Source organism: Polistes canadensis, unplaced genomic scaffold (assembly GCF_001313835.1).
Source record: "Polistes canadensis isolate GaletaPanama2010 unplaced genomic scaffold, ASM131383v1 scaffold_31, whole genome shotgun sequence".
NCBI lineage: Eukaryota > Metazoa > Arthropoda > Insecta > Hymenoptera > Vespidae > Polistes > Polistes canadensis.
This window is the reverse complement of record NW_014569578.1, coordinates 577,240-599,929: the sequence shown is the minus strand read 5'-3', so window position 1 is coordinate 599,929 and position 22,690 is coordinate 577,240. Positions and strand designations below refer to the sequence as shown.

The 22,690-nt window shown below is 30.9% G+C and overlaps 1 protein-coding gene across 2 annotated transcripts in view; it reads left to right on the top strand.

Annotated features, from left to right (window-relative positions):
• LOC106784179 (cGMP-dependent protein kinase, isozyme 2 forms cD5/T2-like) overlaps positions 1 to 22,690 on the top strand; it is a 45,707-nt gene that overhangs the window by 9,412 nt on the left and 13,605 nt on the right. Inside the window, exon 2 of one of the 2 annotated variants that reach the window (XM_014743451.1) lies at positions 13,974 to 14,140. In XM_014743451.1, the coding sequence (XP_014598937.1) occupies positions 13,974 to 14,140 (167 nt within the window). Of the gene's footprint in view, positions 1 to 13,973; positions 14,141 to 15,529; positions 16,860 to 22,690 lie in introns of those variants that run through there. The other variant, XM_014743452.1, reaches the window with a different exon arrangement.

Here is a 22,690-nt window from a genome sequence, read left to right as displayed (position 1 = left end):
AGGCGTTATCTTACGAAGTTCTTACTTTGATCTTTACTAAAAATCTCACTCTCAATATAACAATTAAAAAAAAAAAAAAAAAAGAAAAGAAAGTAATTAAAGTACAAAAGAAGAGAAAAACTGCGCGGAGATGGTATCTTCAACGATCTTTTCTTTACAAAACGATAGGCGATAAAAGGAAACAAATAATGAATTGTTCATTGGAAAGATTTTTCATAGTCTTTTATATTATATATTCAATTGTAAATATTACTTTCAGTTTCATTCATCCTATTATCTTTTTATAAATTTTGGATCCGACAAATTTACTTAACCGACTTAATGTTTCCGAACTGAACTTATCTTTAGGAGATCACGTAAAAGGGTTGTTTTTTTTTTATAAAAATATGCTAAATACAGAATATGAACTTTGAGAACGTATATAAAATGCATTTACTATTATTTTCAATACAGTTGAAATATTTGAAATCTATTTGATCACACAAATATGTAATATAAGTTTGGTTTGAACCTTTTTGGACACCTTGTATATGCATATAGGTAGGATATTAATGATCGATGGAATCTTTTCCCACCTATCGGCGGTCACGTTTAACGTCCAATTTAACGATCACAAATCTCGCAATCGATCTCTTGATAATGGGCCTCTATATATTCCACAAATGCTCGGCTTCTGTCGGTCGGCTTTGTATGGATCACTTGTGTCGAGGAATCACGCTGGAACAATATAAATTGCGACTCTCTTTCTTTTTATTTATCTCTTTTTCTCTTTTTATTTCTGTTTATGTCTCTCTGTATCCACTTATCGTGGGTATTCAACACTACGATTCTCCTTTCGCAATTCTCTGGTAGGAGGAGAGCAAATGAACCCAATAGGACGGGTTCCAACTACGAGCAAACCGAATGCCTTTTCTATCCGATTTCTTCGTAAAACATTTCGAAACTTCTCCTGCGTACGTTATATCGTAATACATTTATAAGCAATAGAATTCGACAGAGAAAATAAAACAAAATTTAACATATATTCGTTTATTTTCATTTACAAATATTTATCTTTATATCATTTATACAAAGATTTACAGAAGTATTTCTAAACACTATCAATTTTAAACAATTGATATTGGTTCCTAATGATTTTAATTTATTTCAAAACCTCCTATCCGCAGAAATATTTTTTAACAAATTTTTACACGACTCCTTAGACTTGAATTATATTATAGTGCTTGAACAAGCAATAATTTTTTATTATTTTTTTTTTTTTTAATTGGAAACTTTAACAAACGAGCTTCTCGTATTTCATTGGTGATATTTATCCACTGTTAGCACTGACAAGTTCAGCTTTTCACTTTTTAAAAATTGAATATAAAAATACAGAAAAAGATAAAAAAGGATTGTTACCGTTATAGTGTCTAATTCAATTAATTCATAAAACAGTCAGGTATTAGATGAAATAACTAGATGTCTTAGGGAAAGCATATATAAACATTTATTATACACTTTAACTAGTTGTTTTACTCTTCTTTTTACGAATTAGAGTCACTTCTCTACGAACACTTTTTTACACTTATTCAATTTTATCAAAGAGCTTGCATCTTTTTACCGTCTTATGAAATCAACAGCACATGATTTTTGTTTATCTTTTTTAATGGTTTACCTATCTATTTTACTAACTGTACCCACGTGTCTTGACCTTAGTGATCTAACGTGAATTAGTAATCTAACGTAATAAAAGCATTGATTATAACTAATTGTAAGTAATATATGAATTCACGAGAGGCAAGTAGTAGTTAAAGTAGAAAATTGTAAATACATAGATGGACCTCCTTCAGCTAAATCGATAATGAGATTCCATCGTTCCAAGGTTCGGAATAAACTTGAACAGAAACATAATGCATAGCACGTCTCGTCGATGTAACCTATCGTCCTCCAATACGTATGTATGGAAGTACATATCTATTGTTGCGTAAATGCTTCGCTAAATGATTTTGCACCTATCCGTGGATGGATGACATCGATCGAGAAGACGTGTACGAAATAAACAATTTTCGTGAGAAAATTCGATGATAAAAGAATAGGATTATTTTAATTTTATTTTTCTTATTTAATTTCTTCTTTTTTTTTTCGTTTAACATATCATTTAAAAAGATTTACGAAAAGTTAAACGTAAATATATTTATGTATCTATGTCTCCTTTTTATTTCCTTGCCGATCATTCAAAAGAAATAAAAGAGATGACATTTATTACATCCGTTACAATGTCAGAATTGTGATTAACATAGGTTGGTGGTCGAGTAGTAAAATGAAAATTGATTAGACGAAGCAATAAAATGGTCATTCTCGAATTTAAATTTCATACTCGTTTATTTTTTTCATTATTTAATTGATTTCTATAATATTTAAAATTTCCGTTTGAATGATTAGAATCAATTTTATGGTAATTTCTTTTGTCCTTTTTTTTTTCGTTGACTTCATCGAATTTGTCATTCTTTTACAATCAAATCTAAATCTTGTAAAATTTCAAATTTGGTTTTATATTAAAAATCTCTGATACCATTGGTTTTATGAACAAATATTTCTAATAGAAAGTTGCTACATTACAAGGGTTTGATTTTTATAAGAAAGAAAAAGCAAAAGATTCTTATTGTTAAATGAAGTTTTCGAGACTTTACTTTGGACTTTGATTTGGTACAGCCTCAATAGGTTTGGATAAGACGATTCGTATTTGCCCGATAATTAAGGATGATTCATGAGACGATTAACTGGTGTAAATTAGCATTTTACATCGACACGAAATGGCATACACGTGACGTACCAATCACTGAGGACTAACAAGCGTCGTCCGTAAATTCGAACCGACGCACAATGTTTCCAAATACCGAAAACGCAAGATAAATATAAAGATTGTAGTTGAAAGGTTTTGAGGTTCGTCGATTATGAATCTGATATTATTTTTTGACAAAACAAAATGGCGGTCTTTTAAATTACAAATTAATTCAATCTTTTCTAAAATTAGTATATTGGATTATCCTCCCTTGCATTTTATAATACTTTTCAAACGATTGAAGATACTTTTATGAGACCAATTTTCGTATCAGTTATGTCAAATTTAACTTCTCTTATAATAAGATGTTCTTTTTTTAATCAAATTTATATCAATTTAAAAGTTGAATAATCCTAAAAAATGTTTCTGCGTATACAAATTTGAAAAAATATTGTATTATAAGAAAATATTAAATATTTTAAATGGATAGTGGGGGTACGATATTGACGGTATTGACTCACTGTATATATTTTTATAGTCATTGGTCAATACTATGATATATATAACTTATCATACAATAGATAAAATTCTTGTCGATAAATATTTCAATATTTCCATTGATGTAACAAAAATAGAAAAATGAAAAGAAAAGATGCATACCAAATATTCAAAGATAAGCCCCATTTTACTATCCATCATCGTTTTCTTTCTAACTAAACTATATTCGATCTTACTGAACCATTTCTTCGGAGATCCAAAACAAAATTAAGGATTTGGTTGATTACAAAATTAAATGAATAAACAAGTCATGGTTCATCCATATGTGATTCAGCAATAATACTTTTCTTTGCTTGCGTTATACGGACAAGCATATAAGTTACGAAAAGAATAGACAGTTCTAATATTCTCTGCTTTCTATTCGTTTCTCTCTCTTTTTTGTTCTATCTTTTAGTGTTTGATCAAATTACAATCGTGACAACGCCATCAACACCATTCCCCTTATTATACGCCTCTCATCCAATGCTGATCTTCGAAGTACAAAGCGTATTTGATGAGATTGGAGCCGACGAACTTTTATCATTTCTTAATGACGTCACACCAGTTAGAATCAAAAGACAGACACGATCATCATCGTTTTGTCGACATCTCTTATATAAATCCACATATATATATATATATAATACATATTTATATATGCATATATATAAACGGTCATATTCTTCATATTTGTTCTTCGTCTCTTTATGCACAATAAGAAAAAACACACGGGCAAACTTCGCTTTATCCTAATTAATAATTACGAAGGTTTCATTCAATTTCCTATCCATCGTCGTTGTTATTGCGGCTAATGCGACGAGAGTTCGTCTGTCCGTCTGTTCATCTCTACCTTCTTCTCCTCCCCCTCTTCCTCTTCCTCCTCCCCCTTTTCATCCTCATCTTCATCCTCCTTTCTCGAGAGAAGATTAAGAGTGGCATCGTCCGTGTAAAGAGCTTACATCGACTGATTTATTGGTCATAAAGTTTGGAAATGTGCTATTTCCGTTACATTCTATCTTCTCTCTCTTTCTCTTTTAAAAGAAAGAGAAAGAAAAAAAGAAAAAAAGAAAGAAACTGTTTTTCCGTGCGACAACACGAGGAGACGAAGTGCTTCTGGCTCGTTTGTTGGTAATGTTGTGTTACTGTTAGTGTCCTCCTCCTCCTCCTCTTCCTCCCACCGCCCGTTCTGACCCCCTTCTCCCTTTTCTTTCAGCACCCGTACTTCGTCTAGTTTCGTTTCGTCGCGTCTCGTCCCATCTCGTCTCGTCTCGTCTCGTCTCGACCGGACTCGACTTGACTCGTTGCACTGCATTCGGGACGAGTGTTGAAACCAGTCGAGTGACGTCACGTATAATTAATTCTTTGATTCTCCATCTTTACTCCCGTGCACAGCAGCAGCAGCAGCAAGCACAGCGCGTCATGTGTCGCATCATTTCGTACTTGTTTCTCATCATTTTATAATAGCGTTATATCTCGTCGACTTAGCTTGGATTTAGTTTATTAAAGATACGGACATTCACAAATGTGACTAATTTTTGTTTTTCATTACTTTTCTTTTTTTTCTTTTCTTTTAATTATAGGCTTATTTATACAAAGAGGAAATATTCAATTCGGCACAATCTTTTGTTCTCTTTTTCTCTTTCTCTTTCTATTTCTATTTATAAAAAGTATAACTTACGGTTACTATATTTTTGTCTTATCAAAATAGGATAATATGGCTTTTGATAGAAAAAATAAAAGAACAAAAAGAAGAACGTATTTTAATATGTATTATAAATCATCAGTTTATTAGATTTTCTGACAAGAAATAACATAAATCTTACTTTTTTTTTTTCGGATGAAAATAAAAAAATTCTAATAAATTCTCTTGTGTTATAAAAATAAAACAATAAAAATAAATAATAATAAAAAAAGCTTTGTTATTCTTACTTTGAACAATTTGAAATCCGTTACATATTTACTACACATATGTAGTGACCACTAAAGTCAAACAGCGTGGACACGGTTAATGAAATTGATGGGTGATCCGTTCGGAAAAATAAAAACCGTGTGCTGTTGACTCCAGAGAAACGGTAAAAAGACACAACCTCTTTATTAGTATTAGATAGGTGTTACAAGGTATTCGTACAGAAGTGATTAGAGTTTTTGTAAAAGGAAGAGTAAAAAGACAATCATGAAAAATAAACATGTATAAGTATTGCTTAATAACAAATTCATATTGGCGCCGCGGACAAACATATCATGTAAAATGTTAAACTAATTTTGTATATATAAGCAAGGAAAAGATATTAAGTGTATAAATGATTTCGATGGTTAAATAGTAAATACGTTACATCAAAATCGCCATCTTATTTTTGTCAAGAAATTCGTCGGGGTTGTTTGTTCGAAGGATGGGACAAAAGTCATCGAAAATAATGATTGACTATTTTGAAAAATAACAAATGTATTATATATATATATGATTACTTTATAAATAAATTTAATATTTATTTATAAGCCATAGCAAATTTATTTCTACATTTAATATTTGTTGGTAATAATGATGGCACGTGTTCTATATTATACGAGTCATGAATCGGAACACCTCATTGTCGCATCGTTCCGCTCGTTCACTTATCTTTATTGCCACTGAGCTACAATTAAAATCCCGCAACGTTTCGAAGGTATTACGAGCGTGCCTTACTTTACCTTCTCTTTCTCTCTCTCTCTCTCTCACACACACATATACACAGAATCTCTTTTTATACATTACGACGATTATAGAGTTATTTTTACGAGACGTTCCTAAATATGTGTGTGTGGTTTATATCGCGTTTAACAGTGTAGGCGTATAATAAGCATATATGCGTATGTATGAACACCGAGCCAAATTGTATATTCGTTTGTCTCACTACCACGTAGATATGTGCTTTCGTACAAACCTGTTTTTTCTGGTTCCTTTTTTTTCCTCTCCTTTTTATATCTCTTCTTGTGTCATCTCATAAAACGTAGATTTTTGCACGAGCAACGAATAAAAATGGATCAAGTTATGCGAAAATCCTATCAACCAATATAATTTGAAATTGTGTTAACTTATTTTAAATAGCTTTATTTCTATTGGTATAATATTTCATTGTATTTTATCTCTTATTATAATGTATTATTGTATAACGTAAGAGTCGTTCTATGATTTGGTAATTATTTGCAAAATAATGGATTATCGCTTTTTAAACTTGATAAACTTTTACGCAATTTGGCTTCACATCATTTGTCATATTTTTTTTTTCTCTTGAAATACCTGCTAAAGTTTATTTTATAAGATCAAGTATCGCGATACATGAAAAACTGGAATAGATTTTGCGAAAAAGTTAGAATTTTGAAATAAGAGCAAGTACAAAATCGATGAATATGAGTAAAATGTTACTAGTTGTATGTGTTTACATATGTGGATGTAAGAATATGCACACGTGCGCGTTGGCCATTACACATTTATTTCTTCTTTGTGGAAGGTTTATCGTCATCGGCGTGTGGCCCATTGTGTCGTCTTTGTGAAATTCTTGTTATATATGTATGCCGATGAATGTTCAAAATGCTCGCAGTCTATGCATAATAGATCGACACACTTCTTGGCAGACTACCACCAACGAGACAAACTATACAGGCTAATTCGATCTTATACTTGGCTACTTGAGAGATCGCTAGATTTTCTGGCATCCAATGAAAAAACATGCAATACATATCTTTCACTTAAAACTAATATTCTTTAATTATTGACATTATTAATATTAGGTCTAGTAATAATTAATGATGTATTCATTTTTAAAGTTATGTTATTTAGATTATAATGAAACAACTTTATAAACGTATACAAAAACAACGGCAATAATTATCATTGAGCCTAATAATAATAATAATCATAACAATAATCATCATCATTATTATTTTTTATACAAATTATGATAAAAATAGAAGTTTTTATAGAAGAAGATTTTTATCATAATAATTATTAATTAATGTAAAGGGAGGTAGTTGGGAGTAATACGGCACTGGTTTGCCCTCTCTCCGCGATCATAAATATCTCCTTCCCTCGTCTAGGACAAGTATATGTACACACACGACACGTATTCACACGATTCAGTACTCCCCAACGCGACTTATTCGCACAAATACTTTAACGCAAGGCAACGCGCTCTTTACCCCCTCCCGTTTGCTTATCTCAGCGAGCGGCTAAAAATAGAAGTCGTCACGGCCACCAGCGACATTTTAAAAAGTTAAGGCTGGTAGAACGAGAAAGAAAAGACAGAGAGAGTGTGTGTGTGAGAGAGAAAGAGAGAGAAAGAGAGAGAGAGTTAGCGCCTGTCGAGAATAACTCGCTTGACCGGTGGCGCCTCCTCGATGGTGAGTCGTTCACTTGACCTCACCGTTCTTCACCTGTTTCCTCGACCCTCTCACTCTCTTTCTAATTCTTTATTTCTCTCATTCTTTCTCTTTCTATCTTATGGTATAGCGAATGGCACACCAAGGTACTCGGTCGGTACAACACCGACGCATTTACAAAATACCGTCAACCTTATTCCTTTGACGTCGAGAGGACGTTTGCGAGGACATTGACTTGCTGACGCGATTTGATTGGTCGACGCGAACATTGGCGCGAAAGATTAATTATTTGAAACTTTAAATAAGTTATCGATCGATCGATCGATCTTATATATGTGAATATAAAATTGTTTAATTTTTTATATTTAAGATTGTTACTTAGCACACATGACTTATTCATTTTTGTTTTTTTGTTCTATTTTATTCTTTTTATTAGAAATAATCGATGCGTATTTGAATTTGTATGAATATGTAGATAATAAACGTAGAATACATAATCGACTTCATTTTCAATAGCGTTCGATGACGTTGCTTTTCGAGCACAGCAAAAGGGACAGACACTATTACATGAGTGCGCACGACCGAAACCAACTGTTGCTCGTTAACTGCTCGTAATAAAAGAGAGTTAGCTCGTATCTTCGGGAACTACAGCAACAAGCGACAATTGCTTTTAGACGCGCGCTCGTGACCTGTCCTGTAACGATCTTTCGTCTTTCAATCCTTTCCGCTCTGATTCCCCTCTTTAATTGACTAAATACAAGATTATCTTCTTATTTCATTAGAATTTCATTAAAAACTACTCGTATCGATCGATATATTCTCGAATCTTATTTATAAGAATTATTAATTAGCAATTTAATATTCAAATTTATTAATCTGTGTGTATTACTTAAAAACAAATATTATCTATATGTGAAAAAGAGGTCTTGTAATTTTATTATTATTTGATTGAACGTGAAAGTTTAGCCTACAAGACTTTAAAAGAGTAAAAGAAAGAGAAAGAAGATTGATTAATGACTGACGTAAAGTATTGAGTTAGAGATAAGGAAATTGTAAAATTAGTCACATTAGAGATGCATACGGATCAATTATATAAAACTTCACCCTGGTTGAGCAAAAATATAGTAGGAGATCTGATTGTTGTAGGAGTTAGTAATTGGAGAAATTACGAATACCGAGATTATAAAGCTTCTAAGATTTCACTATAACTACAATTTAACTTTGTTTCAACTATGACGTCATGCGTGACGGATGAAAATAAATATGCATTTACATTCCTTTTTAAACGTACGATATAAACAATTCGTTACATTGTACACACTAAAAATTGTATATAATCTATATACACATATGTATATGCAAACATTTCAAAAATAAGAATTTTAGCCTGTTTTTGACTGTTATGTTGGCGTTCAAAATGAATGATATTCTTACATCGAAGCCTTCCATATCTAAATCTAAAACCATAAACAAAAAATTGCATTCGACCATACCACTTAAGATTGTTCAAATTATTAATTATTATAGAAATTTCTTTATGATAATTTGCAATTTTCTATTCACATATGCGCAATCACACAAATATTTCAAAAAATAAGAATCCTAATCTCCTCTTACATTTCTGTTTTACTTTTATGTTGGCGTTTAAAGTCTCGAAATTTTTCGTATATGCAAGCATTAAATAAGGATCCTGTTTCTTTTCTTTTTTTTTTTTTTTTTCTATATTAACGGCCCAAACCAATTAAGCTTAAGTTTATAACTTGCAGCCTTTTCTATAATATATTATATATTTTGTTAAACATTCGAAGAGTACGCCATTGGTTTCTCTGTGGCGGATGCGCAGCGCGTGCGACATCCTTAACAATTTATATTGATGGACCACGCCTACTCGTTTGGACCATCGAGCAACGATGCGAATGGACGAACGCTGTTTTCTCTCTCTCTCTCTCTCTCTTTCTCTTTCTCTTCCTCTTTATCTTTTCCTTTCTTATTCATTCGAGAATTCGCCATTTCTCTTAGCGATACGATCGAAATATCTTTGTCGATCTTAAATCGTCGTTTCAAGCATATGCTAAGATTACAATCGTATAATTACGTTATAAAGCATGATTTATCGTAACTCGACGAAGTATCACAGAGAGTACGTAATAATACAAAATTCTTTTATACTTCTAATCTAAGCTAACCTTACCTAATGATTTAACTACGTACTCGTCGATTAACGATAATAATTTATTGTTGATACCTAAGAAGAGATCGTTCGTTCCCTTGAAATTTTCAATCGTTATATTCTTTATTTATATTCTCGTGATTTATTATAAAGGAAAAAACAAACGAGGATGCAACGTCTGTTGTTAAAGTTAATTGTTATTAATTATCGGTAGAAATATACACAATATTATAATACTTGTTTAGACAAATAATGTTTTCTATTTCTCCTTTTTTCTTGCAGAAATGGAAACGTTTAACATTTAAAAACTTTTTTTTAATTAAATATGAATTATAAAAAAAGATGTGTATTCATTTTAAAATTATTTATTTTTCATAAATATTTTTAATAGGCATAAAATTTTTAAAATCCGTAATACTGAATCATTCTCTATAAGAAACATTTAAATATATTATTGTAGTATAAATAATACCAAGAATATTTACGTAGAAATCAAAATGAAAGATAAAAATATAACAAATTCTATTAAAATTAATGACATCGAATTTTATGTCGTCGTTTAAGTTTTACCTAACCGCGTTATTATTCTAATAAATAAAAATGTTAATATTTTTATCTTGATGTATCTATAAAAGGAAAGTCACAATTGCAAAACTAGAGAAAATTAGATATCATCAATAGAAAAAGAAAAAACAAATGAGGGGTAGAGAGGAAGAGAAAGAGAGAGAGAGAGAGGAAAGGATGAAGATAGAAAGGCGCATTAGTTATCACGACATGATCGCAGTCATTCCATGAATACAATGGCCGTTGATTCGTTTGATCGTGTCAGCGTGATCTTACATACAATTGATTAGTTCGATGACCACGTTAAATAGGTAACGGTTGCGTGATCCGCAAACGCATTCTTTTCGATTTCTCTTCTATAGAACAGGAAGAACAACAAAAAGAAAATCTTTTATCGATTCAATAAACGTTTCATCATAATATTACAATTAATTCAATAATTTTATTTAATTTATTTTTTTTTTTTCCATTCAAAGAAAATATTATTACATGCGTTCACTTTATTATTACTTATTTTTCTAAGTGTTTTGTTTTTCTTTTATTCTCCCTTTTAGGAGTACGAGTCACATCTTTTTACCACCCTCTAATTGTAAGAGTCAACAGCACATAATTTTTGCTTTTTTTTTTTCTAACGGGTTACCTATCCATTTTACTAACCGTGTCGACGTTACTTGACCTTAGTAATCTGAGGGGAACTAATAATTTAACGTGACTAAGCCGTTGAATAAATATGAAATATAAATATAATAAAAATATAATGTAATATTGTATTTTATATATTGAATCCAGTAAACAATTTCTCCGTATTTTCTTAGTAAATAACTTTAGAATGCATTAATAAATACACGTGACACAAAGCTAGTAGTTCAAGTGTTTTCAATTTGAACATTTTTGTGTCAAAGATGCATCTTTTTCTAATCGACTTATCGCTGGAAAAGTCATTAAAATCACAAAATATGAAAAAAAAAAAACTTTTTCCCAAACCCAATAATATAATATAAAAAAAATATTATATAATACATGTATATTAAAATATATCATATAATAGAAAAATTCACAAATACAAATGCGATCGAATATGATTCATATATAAATATTTATCGACAGAAAGTTAGAGCGTAAATGAAGTAAAAAGAAAGTCAAATATATGCAGTGTTTAAAAATTAGTCTTCTTCCCCTACCCCGCTCATCTTTTCATCGTTAGATCGTTAAGTCGTTAGTCTAGTAGTAATTCATCGTGCCAACGGCAGTTCTATTTGTTCAAATCTTTTTTTTTTTTCTTTGATCGAATCGGTATTCAATTTAATGTAAACGCGAGTTACTCATTTCATTCATTCCATTAACTAACAATAATAATTAAATAATTATTACATATTCGAAGTAGTTTGGAATCATTTCTGTATCGTTAATAACGTTTGTCAATAGATTTCCTTGCTTACGAACATATTTATATTTTTTCTCTTCACAAATTCAAGCACATATAAATAAATACCTCCCACCTTTCCTTTATCTTGAGTCGTCCTTCCTCGAGGATGTTAATTCGTCAGTGTTATTAGTAAACTCATATAACTTGATTAGACATTTGCTTATTATAACAAGATACATAAACGGATCTGAAGCTTCATGGATTTTTGGTAATTATCTTATAATTTTTCTCTCAATTCACTTAATTATTATAATTTATTATTCATTCATTTATTTATTTGTTTATTGATATTATAACGTTCTTTCATACACTTTTATTTGTTCTTTTTTTATTTTTAACAATAGTTTGTCAATGATGATTAAATTTATTTTTTTGATATCACATGTTACTTACGTTTTTAATATTTTCTAATATGGTCATAAATATTATTATTCTTTAAAACGAGAGAAGTTAAAAGTAAAGTTTATTGAAAAAAAGTACAGTTTTTCTTTATTGACAGTTTTGAAATTTTTACGTTATTTTGAGATTCATATTATATTATTGTTTCATAGACTCGAACGGGTGGATAAAAACATCGACAAAGTAAAAAAGAGGAGTTGCACGATGGTTAAATATAACACGAGCTCAATCAGGTGTTTTTCATGATTTTACACGTGGATCGCGTGGTTCGTTTTGAAAGAACAAAACAAACGTGTGATGTTTTTTAAAAGTAAAGATAATATAAAAAACATTTCAAATTTTGTATCTTTCTTTCTATTTTATTGCCAACGAGTTGATATTTAAACCGAAACTTTATGACTTATTAATGACGTTCTTTATTAGAATTATTTATTTAGCTAAAAAAAATAAAGGAAGAACACACTTAATACTAATAATATTGTTTTGAACAAATATAATGCTAATAATTAATTATTAAATAAGTGAATAATAATAATTATTATTAATTATTACTAAAGTAGGTCTTTTCAAAGTTTACCGCTTGACAACCTCTTTATGCATACTTATGCCGACTTTGTCGAAAAACGCTTTGCATGGGGACAATGCCGGGGTATTACTAACATTGCCTGATTTTCCACTATTCTGGTAACATATATATAGAAGAAACGAAGATGGAAATATGGGATTATGTTCACATGGTTGCATTATTCAACAAATTTTTACATTTTTTCTGTATTTGGTTTGAAATATAGTAATCCTTCTTAATTTTAGGGTGCCGAATTCAGTGGAAAATCTCGTTTTCCTCTATTACATCACATTTCCTAGATATACGATACTAAACAGGCGCATGAAATATTAGGTCATAAGTATGAAACGTCCGATCATTCCGATTACTTTCACTTCGAAATCAGACATTTCATACTTAATGATCTAATAAAATATGGAGGCATATTAATGATTTTAAATGCATCAAAACAATTATACTTAGATCTAATAAATATGTAGATTTATCTAATTTTGAGTTTCAGAATTCAATGGAAAAATCAGTTTTTTCCTTTAGGATAATCACAATCTTTAGGATAATTCAAAGTAAATACCAATAAATTCGAAACTTGTAACTTCATTAATTATTATTTTTAATAATTAATTTACAAATCATTCTAAACATTGTACATTTTAAAAATCATCTTATTGTTAGCTTCTATAAAATTTAAATGTGACTGCTTGAAATATGCTTCGTTAAATATTGTTTCCTATTTGTGTCATTAATTAATAATAATAATAATAATAATAATAATATAAATTCTAAATTTATTAATAAACTTATAATCTCGTAAGCTATTATCACTTATTTTGGATTATCTTGTATATTCGTAAAATCAAAGTTTAAATATTATCAAAAAAGATTCTAATCGTCGACTGTACTCATGTAATAATGAAAATACGATTTATCGAAGAAGATTGCTCGTCACGATGGGTGGAACGAGCTCGTTTCTTTTTAACCCGTTATTCCGCGACCGTATTTTATAATTCCCGTTGTAACTTAGTGTTTGCGTGTTCACACGAGAGTACGACATATTTATTATCATTAACGAACGATTGAAATTTTCAAATATCGTTTTTCATTAAATAAATTATTCATATTCATATTTCTATTTAAGAAATAATTATATTTAATTAATAAGTAATTTTTTTCTATTCTTTTTTGTTTCTCCCCATAGATCCAGGTTGCTTATAAAAGAAGCAATTCTAGCAAATGACTTTATGAAGCATCTAAGCATGACGCAAATTGAAGAAATAGTTGATTGTATGTTCCCGATTACCTTCGAACGTGGTAGTACTATCGTGCGTGAAGGAGATGTCGGTTCGACTGTATTTGTCTTGGATGGTGAGTACATTTATAATATTTTCATTTAATCCATGCCACTCATTTTTTTGTCAAATCGATTAACTCTACTTTTAAGATTTTTTTTCCAATTTTTTCTGATCAAAGTATTTGTGTGTATATTTAAGTTTTAAGATTTCAAATGAATTGCCTTAATAATTAGGCTTAGAACAATTACATTATAATAATTTTTATAATCGTTCAATATAATTGTTGATCAAATATTTTATATTTCTTTATTATTTTTGTCTCTACTTTTTGTTTTCAGAAGTTAATTGATTTGGCATATGAGTGGCTCATTTGTTATTGCATTTTTACTGGTACTGCGCGATTTATTGTCACAATTGCGGGAGAGGGATTAATAATTTTCACAACTTAAATGATTTTTTTTTACAAATGAATGGGACATCTAAGAATATTTTTAAATTATTTCATTCAACTTAGGTTTAGACATTTTTTTGATAAAAGAAAAACAGGCAAAAACATTTATATGTGTAATTAACAATGTAATACATATAATTCACATATAAGAAAGAATTAATAAATAATAAATAAATCTCCTAGATAGATAAATCATAATTAATAAAAAAAAATCATTTTTTTAAAAAATGTAAAATATAAAAAATCGGAGTACGCACGTTTAGCGTAGGTGTGTACGTATAATATCTATAAAAGATTGAGAAAGAATATTGAAAATGAGAACCACTGTCCTTTCTCTCAGGAGCGGAGAGGGCCGAATGGTAGATAGTAGTAGGGATAGTTGTCAGTTGCAAAGAGGAAAAGGGTGGGGAGAGTGGGACCTCTCGTGTGCACGGCGTCTGCGAGTGTGCTTTTCACCAGTCGCTAACGCTGTCAGTAAGCGTCAGTTTCAAAGGAAGGAAGGAGGTAGTCCTTGCGTTATCCTCGCTTTTACTACCAACAGGATCCTTTCTCGAATAAATCGTGCTAGTTCAAATTCGTCCTTTCTAACGTATTTTATTGTGCCCTCGCGAACGTTGAATTTAAAAACGAAAGCAAAAGTTTCTTTTTTTTTCGGATGTAGAACACAAGTGCGCGCGCGCACGCACACACAGCATATATATATACATGTATATAATGTATATATGGATATTTATGTATTTATATTCATGTAAATATAAATGTTTATGTAAATTAGTTGAACCGGAAATAATCGAATAGAAAGAAAAAGATTAAGAAGTTTTCATTTCGTAGTTAAACTCGCCTTTAACCACAAAGATTTTACGAGAGTTCGAGACGAAGTCTCAAGAAAATGCCGCACCGTCTTCGATCGTAACGAGCAAGCTTCTCATAGAACAACCTTCTTCGATCTCAAGGATTTTCTTAGTGATCTCCGAGCGACGACGCGAGTTTTATCCTTTTATATATTTCCTTTTGCATTTTCTTTTTAGTTATATTTTTAAATAGAAAAAGAAGAAGTCATTGCACAAGCTGGATATGGTGGGATTTTTCTACGTTTTCGGAAAGATTTATCGATCACGTGACAGAGACAGACAAAAAGATAATATAATTACAAGGATTATGTGACTTTGTTTCATCGACTTTTCTTTTTCACGTTATCTTCCATGATTATTGTCTCTCCCTGCCCCCTCCTTCTCTCTCTTTCTTTCTTCCATACTTTAGCGCGAAGTGAAAATTTCAAAAGTTTGATTAGAAGAAACGAACATGTGGATTTGACGTCATTCCGACAACAATCTCGTCGTCGTCATATTCGAAATAAATTAGAACGACGAGTCAGCGATGCTTCTGCTTCAACGTTGTCATCATTTTCAAATACGATCAAGATCTTCTAAGTTTGTCATCTTCAAGAGTACACCAAGCTCATCTCTAAAAATGTGGACTTGTTGTTTCGTTGAGCGTCGACATTCCCATAAAACAAGAAGTTTATTCATTAATTGTTCTTCGTGGGAGAACTTGTTAATTGTACCAAGCAGATAAACACAAAGTTTTTTGAGTCTCGTTACGTTCAATCGTAAATCTCGATCAAAGAAGTTACGTCTTACTTAAGATACATACATATATCTTATTCAGTCTCTCTTTCTGAGTTTTTACTTAATAAATAATGAAATAAGAGCAAGAGAGGAGGAAGGTTCAAGGATGGCAGAATAATATTTGACATTTAACAAATCCAGGACGTCATATATATGTGATTAGAATATTTCGATGAGGAAATAGAACACCGATAAAAAAATGAAAGTCAGAAGTTATCCTGGCCGTGCTGTTCTGGAAGACCCGGAACTTCTATTGGACCCAGACGCAACTCCAGGTCGAGCAATGGAGTTACTTTACGAGGCCAGTTGGAGAGAATGTGGCATCAACTGGACAAACGACAGTAGGAGCAATAAGGTTGTATCTCGTGAACGGGACGAATTGGAATGCCGAGAACCGTACGCTGAGGTGATCTCACAATTGGAAGGAGTACTCGAGGGTAGTCCTAATGGTGGTAGTGGTGGTGATGGTGGCTGTGGTGGTGAAGATTCTAGGGGTTCCTCTAGCCCAAGAGAAGGTGGCAGGTCTAGAAGATCTAGTAGTACTGGTACTGCTAGTAGTAGTGATTCTTCCGAAACGAATCAGCCTATTGGTGGCAATGGCCAAAGTGGATTTCTCATTCCAAGACCGAGACTCATCGTACCGGTTCACACCTACGCTAGGAGACGACGGACCGGGGCTCCACAACCTATCAGGAGACGCCAAATACGCCAAGGTACAAGCTATCTCGACAACAGGTCACTATGTGTTTCTTTTATATTTCTTTCTCTTTTTATCTCTCTCTCTCTCTCTCTCTCCCGCTGTTCAAGTAGATCCGGTAAACCATATTCTCTTTCTTCTTGCGAAGGACAGTGCGCTCTTTTCTTCGACGAGTTACCTTACCTGTGTAAAGTAGACATACTACGAGTCCGTTACCTTTTCTTACCGTACCAAAGAAAGACCACAAGTTATCTTTATAGAGAATAAATTATGATATTTTATCTTTTTCCCCTTTAGGAATCCTTATTCAGTTAATACGAGAATGATCTCTTCCACGCTTCACCCTATCCTTGATGTACGAAAGAATGTAGACTATCTTTAGTCACTTGTATCATCGATCATTCGAGTATATTATACTTCTGAATTATAGGCTTCTCAACGTTGACTAATTGTAAGTAAACGTTGTCTTTTCTACCTACACGCAATAGCATCATCTCTTATTTACGATTGGTTCTAGTGAAACTTACTGTCTAACGGAGAAAATAGAAAACGAATTGTGGCAAATGATTTGTTTATATACTGCACAGATTAGCGTTTGTTTAGATTGGAATAAAATAATATTAATTTCGTAGGTGTACTTTTTAGAGCATAAAACCTGATTTTACCTTTATCGTTGGATCTCTTTTAATTAGATTCAATTAAGTGCATTTCTAAATAAGTAAGATCGAAAGTATTTCCTATGTATTGTCTATCACAATCTCGATTAGAAAGAACTTCAATATAAAACTATCTGGATTTTAGCATAATTACTTTGAATAATTAAAATCTATGAATTTCTTCGTTATATATTTAATGATCAAATCAACATAATTATCTCTCTAATTCGATTATTTTCATTATGTTCATGAGTTAATAACTTTTGTCGACTTTTTCATCAGTCCGATAATTTTCCAGAGAATAAGGTCGGATAACGAGTTTATTCCGGATATTTCTCACGATCTATTCCTACTTATCGATCACAAGCATTCATCTTAATGTTGCTGTACGAGACTCTCGTGGTTCGATGTACCACGGAGAAAGTTATACGAATGAGCGTGCAAAAACCAAGGATAATGGAAATTGATCTAGCCATTGTCGCATCGATATCAGGATATAATATTTCCAAATGACCGTAATACGACCGCACTAATGTCTCTGGTATTTGGATTTTGAAAAAATCACCCGAGTCGAACTTTTAAAAAGTATTGAGATAATGTGTGATTAAAAATACATGATCAGAGCTATTCGGAAACTAATTTTTTAAATTTACCACCAATAAAATTGATTCTTGCCCAAATTTATATTTAATTATATTTCAAATTAATTTCTTTAATTCTTTGAATTGAATGAAAAATAAAGCAAGATGGTAAATTCAAAGTTCGGGAACTCATCACTTAAATCTTTCATTTTTTTCTTTGTTCCAGTTTGTAAAGGGTGTATCTCATTTTCCTTTCATGAATTGTTGAAAAAATTGCTCGAAATATCCGCTGTTCTACTTTCCACGCTTTCATGAATCTCCGGACGATTCAGTCTCATTTTCAATCTTACAGATCTTACATCTATGTAATATGTCTGATACAATAATATTTTGTTATTAGAACAAATTTTATTCGAATAAAGTCGAGAGTAAACTTAATTCGTTTCTTGACATTTATAAAAAAAATTACTTATAAAACAGATTATAATTATATAATTTCCTTTCTATACAAAGAATTTTATTTATAAATTGTAATCGATATTTGAAATAATTGAACAATGAAAATTGAAAGATTGAAAAGATTTGATAAAAATTCGGATTAAGTTTCTTCAAATTTTCACACGTTTTTGTAACAATGGATGTCAAAATTTTGTAGCATATGGTCGATGAGAAGTAGCTGGTGCTTTCGATAGATGAGTGATCCTGAACAGGGCCAGGATGCAACCGACAGGAACTCTCGCAGCTGTCGTGCGGAATTCCTTGTAATTCGAGTCATGCTTCGAAGCAAATTTGGTCACGCTATTCTACGTCGAACAAACGTTTGTCCTTAGTCCCTGATGCTCTGCATAATTAATTGCTTCTCTACGACTTTTAAACTCGTAACTCGATCGACTTATGGTGAAAGTTGTTATCGAACTCTAAAAGCAAGTAGATTCAATTATTTATATATATTTACTCTCACAAAATATTCGGACACTAAAGTATACCCCAATTTTATAACTCCATATTTTTATTGTTTATAAAGCATTCATACTGGTTATTGTTATTTAGATCATTTATTAATCTTAATAAATATATATTATTTATTTAATATAATTTAATAATTATATTTCCAAAAACTACATATGAGTAAATTTAGTCCTAAAACATTGCGTTGAATTCTCCGAATTTTATCGTATCGTATGATCAAATTTTACATTATTTCTTTGAATAATTTGTATTACACAATACCTATAAGTAAATTTGTTAGTATTGTTTTTTTACTATCATTTGTATTGGTTTTAATCACTTCTGTAACAAACATCTTTTCACACTCACACACACATCACACGGTTTTTATTTTTCCGAATGGGTCAACTATTCATTTTACTAACCGTGCCCACATTGCTTAATTTCAGTGATCTGACAGGAACTTATAATCCAACGTGGCTATGCCGTTGATTATATAAATATTTCAAATAAATTATAAACTTTAACAAAGATTAAAATAAATGTCTTATTAATATAAAAGCAATAACATAAATAATTGTCTTATAAACAATCGAAAAATGAAGCGAAAAATTTAGGCATTCCGTAGTGTCCTCCGAATATTTGTTGGAGTAACTGTACTTACTTACTATAAACAAAGAATGAAATCAATCATCTATTATTTTGTATTAGATCGAAACAGGATGCACACACATGAGCGATAATGAAAATTATTATTGAAAGAACGATTTGAGGACTTCACGTGAGCCTTCTGCTGTGAAATATTATTAATAACGATTAACGATAATTAATGAGATCTGATTATCGATTGTAATTTATATCTTCTAAATAGATATATATATATATGTGTGTGTATAGAATATTTTGAAATTCGTATTATACGATTGAATGCACCTGTGCTTTTATAAACTTCTATGACTATCGCAAACATTCGCCTATTTATAAATTATTAACTCGTCAATGTAAATTGTTTAAATAATGAAATAGATTGTCGGAGGACTCGAAAGCTTTATCGATTTGTTCAACACAGTCAGTCATCGTCATGATATCCTCAAATAAGCATCGATTATTCAACGAACAAAACACATTATTCTCTGCGATGATTTTTTTCGAGACTCCCCAATAGATCTTATTGAAAATTCAAAAGAAAACTCATAAATGAATAGGAAAAATCTTCAAATTGTATCATTCGAACTTTGCATATTTTTTATAAGAACAAAACTCTTATAATACCTATATATGGTTGTAATAAATGATAGAAAATTTAAGTATAAAATAAAATATAGTTTATTTGTATAGGGTAACCCCAAAAAAGTTCGTGCCTTTTTTAGATTTCCATATTATTTATAAAATGGCATCAAACTTATTTGAGATTACATTGGTATTATAAAATAATATAAAATATATTTTGTAATTATAATTTAACAAACTTTCTTGATTATTTAAATATATGATATTTTGTTGTCAAACATATCCTGTATAAAATTGATCGAAAACTTTCAAGCATAAAAATGAAAAACTATCATTGAAATTAATTACAGTTCATTATTTAGAATTGGAAATATTTCTAAAATATAGAATAATAAAAAAAAAGAAAAAAATTAAAGTCACTCTTGGTACCATGCAGAAATCGTGAAAATTCTCTGGTTTCCTTTCGTTCGAGTTAATCAAAGCTCAAGGTCGATGACGCAAAGATCTCTTTTTACCGTCTCGCTTAATCGACTCGGTTCTCGAAAGTGACGTTTTCTCTGAAGAGAAGTGTCCGGTCCCGTCGTACTATTATCCGACCATTCGTCGAGTCTATCGAATAGAAACGAGATCAGTGGCCCGGCCTTAGAATGATAAGAAAACTTCGCTAGTGTGCAACTAAGCGGGAGTTCAGTTACGTGACTGTCTCGAATAAAACCATCCTAAGTGGGAGGCAATGAACAAAACGATAAGAATAAGAGAAACAGAAAGAGAGACAAAGATATGCGTAGTGTCCTATAACTGGTAATACAAGCGGCGAATGCTGGTTAATTCTATATGAAAAATTCAAAGCTTTTTGCTTTCGAGAAAAATTTAATATTCGAAAATTTGTCGACTTTGTTTTTTAATGCAATCCTATTTTTTTTTCTTTTTTGTAACCAATCGCGATCCCTTTTATTTCAAATATCTCGTAAAGTATTGACATTTAGATGAACTTCGGGTTAATAATTTTATACGCGGAATAATAAAAAAGGAATCGATTGGGATTGCATCAAAATAAACAAAACTTATAAATACGAACAAATTGTATTATACATTTTCGACTCGTTGTCAATTTTTCATATAGAATTAACCATTACCCGCTTGTACTACCAGTTACGGGTCACCTTATATATAAAGAGTGAAAGAACAGTACAATGATAGTAAAAAAGAGAAAAAGATATATATACATAAAGAGTAAAAGAACAGTACAATGATAGTATGAAATAAAGAAAGAGAAAAAAAAATATAAAATGAAGGAATAGTAGAATAAGAATAAGAGAGAGAGAAAATGAACTAACTATCGTATGCGAGGCGTAAACTCTTTGTCCTGTTATATCGTCATGCTAGACCGTCTAACCAAGTATGTATGCGTGTTGTTATATACAACATATACGTATGTAACTACATACCTAAATGCATATATCCAACTTCTAGTAGGAATAAAACAGCCGAGACCAGTCTCGTACAGTGAACAGCGTGTCTACGTACTCGAACCGGATGGACCTCGAAAGAATCCTCTCTTTTTCTTTCTCTTTCTATCTTTCTTTCCTTCTCTCTCCTCCTTTCTCTTTTCGCTTCAAAGGTACCACAACTCGTCGAGGTCTTTCCCGGGTCAGGTATACCGCGGCAGCAACGTCCTTCTTTCCTCTTCTTTTCTCTTATTTATTTTCTCCCTTTTTTTTTTCGTGCATCCATCAGATCTTTCGGATCGCCAGGAGCTCGTAAAAATTCTTCTTACTTCATGACCCGCCAAGTGTCAAGGATGCATTCCTCTAGAGGATAGAAAGAAAAGATCTTTTCACCCTTTTCATGTTTACTTTTTCTTTAAGTAGATTATTTTTGTGCATATTCTCTTAATCTTATTCTTTGAAATCCCATTTTTTTTGTTTTTTCTATCGGATTTAGAAAGATAATATTTTGTCAGACAAAAATTTTCTTTACCAAGTATATTTTGATAATGTAAGTTACTGTTTATAAAAATAAAATTTTGATGTTGAAATGAGACGCTTAAATTTCTTATTAGAACATTTTATTCTCAATAATGTTCTAATTTGGAGATAAACATTTGGAACGATGCATTTTGACAATTACATGTGAATATTGTTATATAGTATTATTGTATTATACTTTATGCAGTATAATATATTTAAACAAATTTCGTATATATGAAATCAGAAATAATTTTATAGTGATCAAATAAATAAGATTTAAAGTAGAGGTATATGTATATATATATAAATTTAAGCTTGTAACTTTAAAGTTACACATAACGTTATAAGAGATTATACTAAATAAAACGTTATTTGTAAAAAGTTTTTTATAATGCATTTATTATTTTTTTTTTAATAGTGCAAATAATACCAGCAAGTAATAAAATCTTAAGATTATCTAAC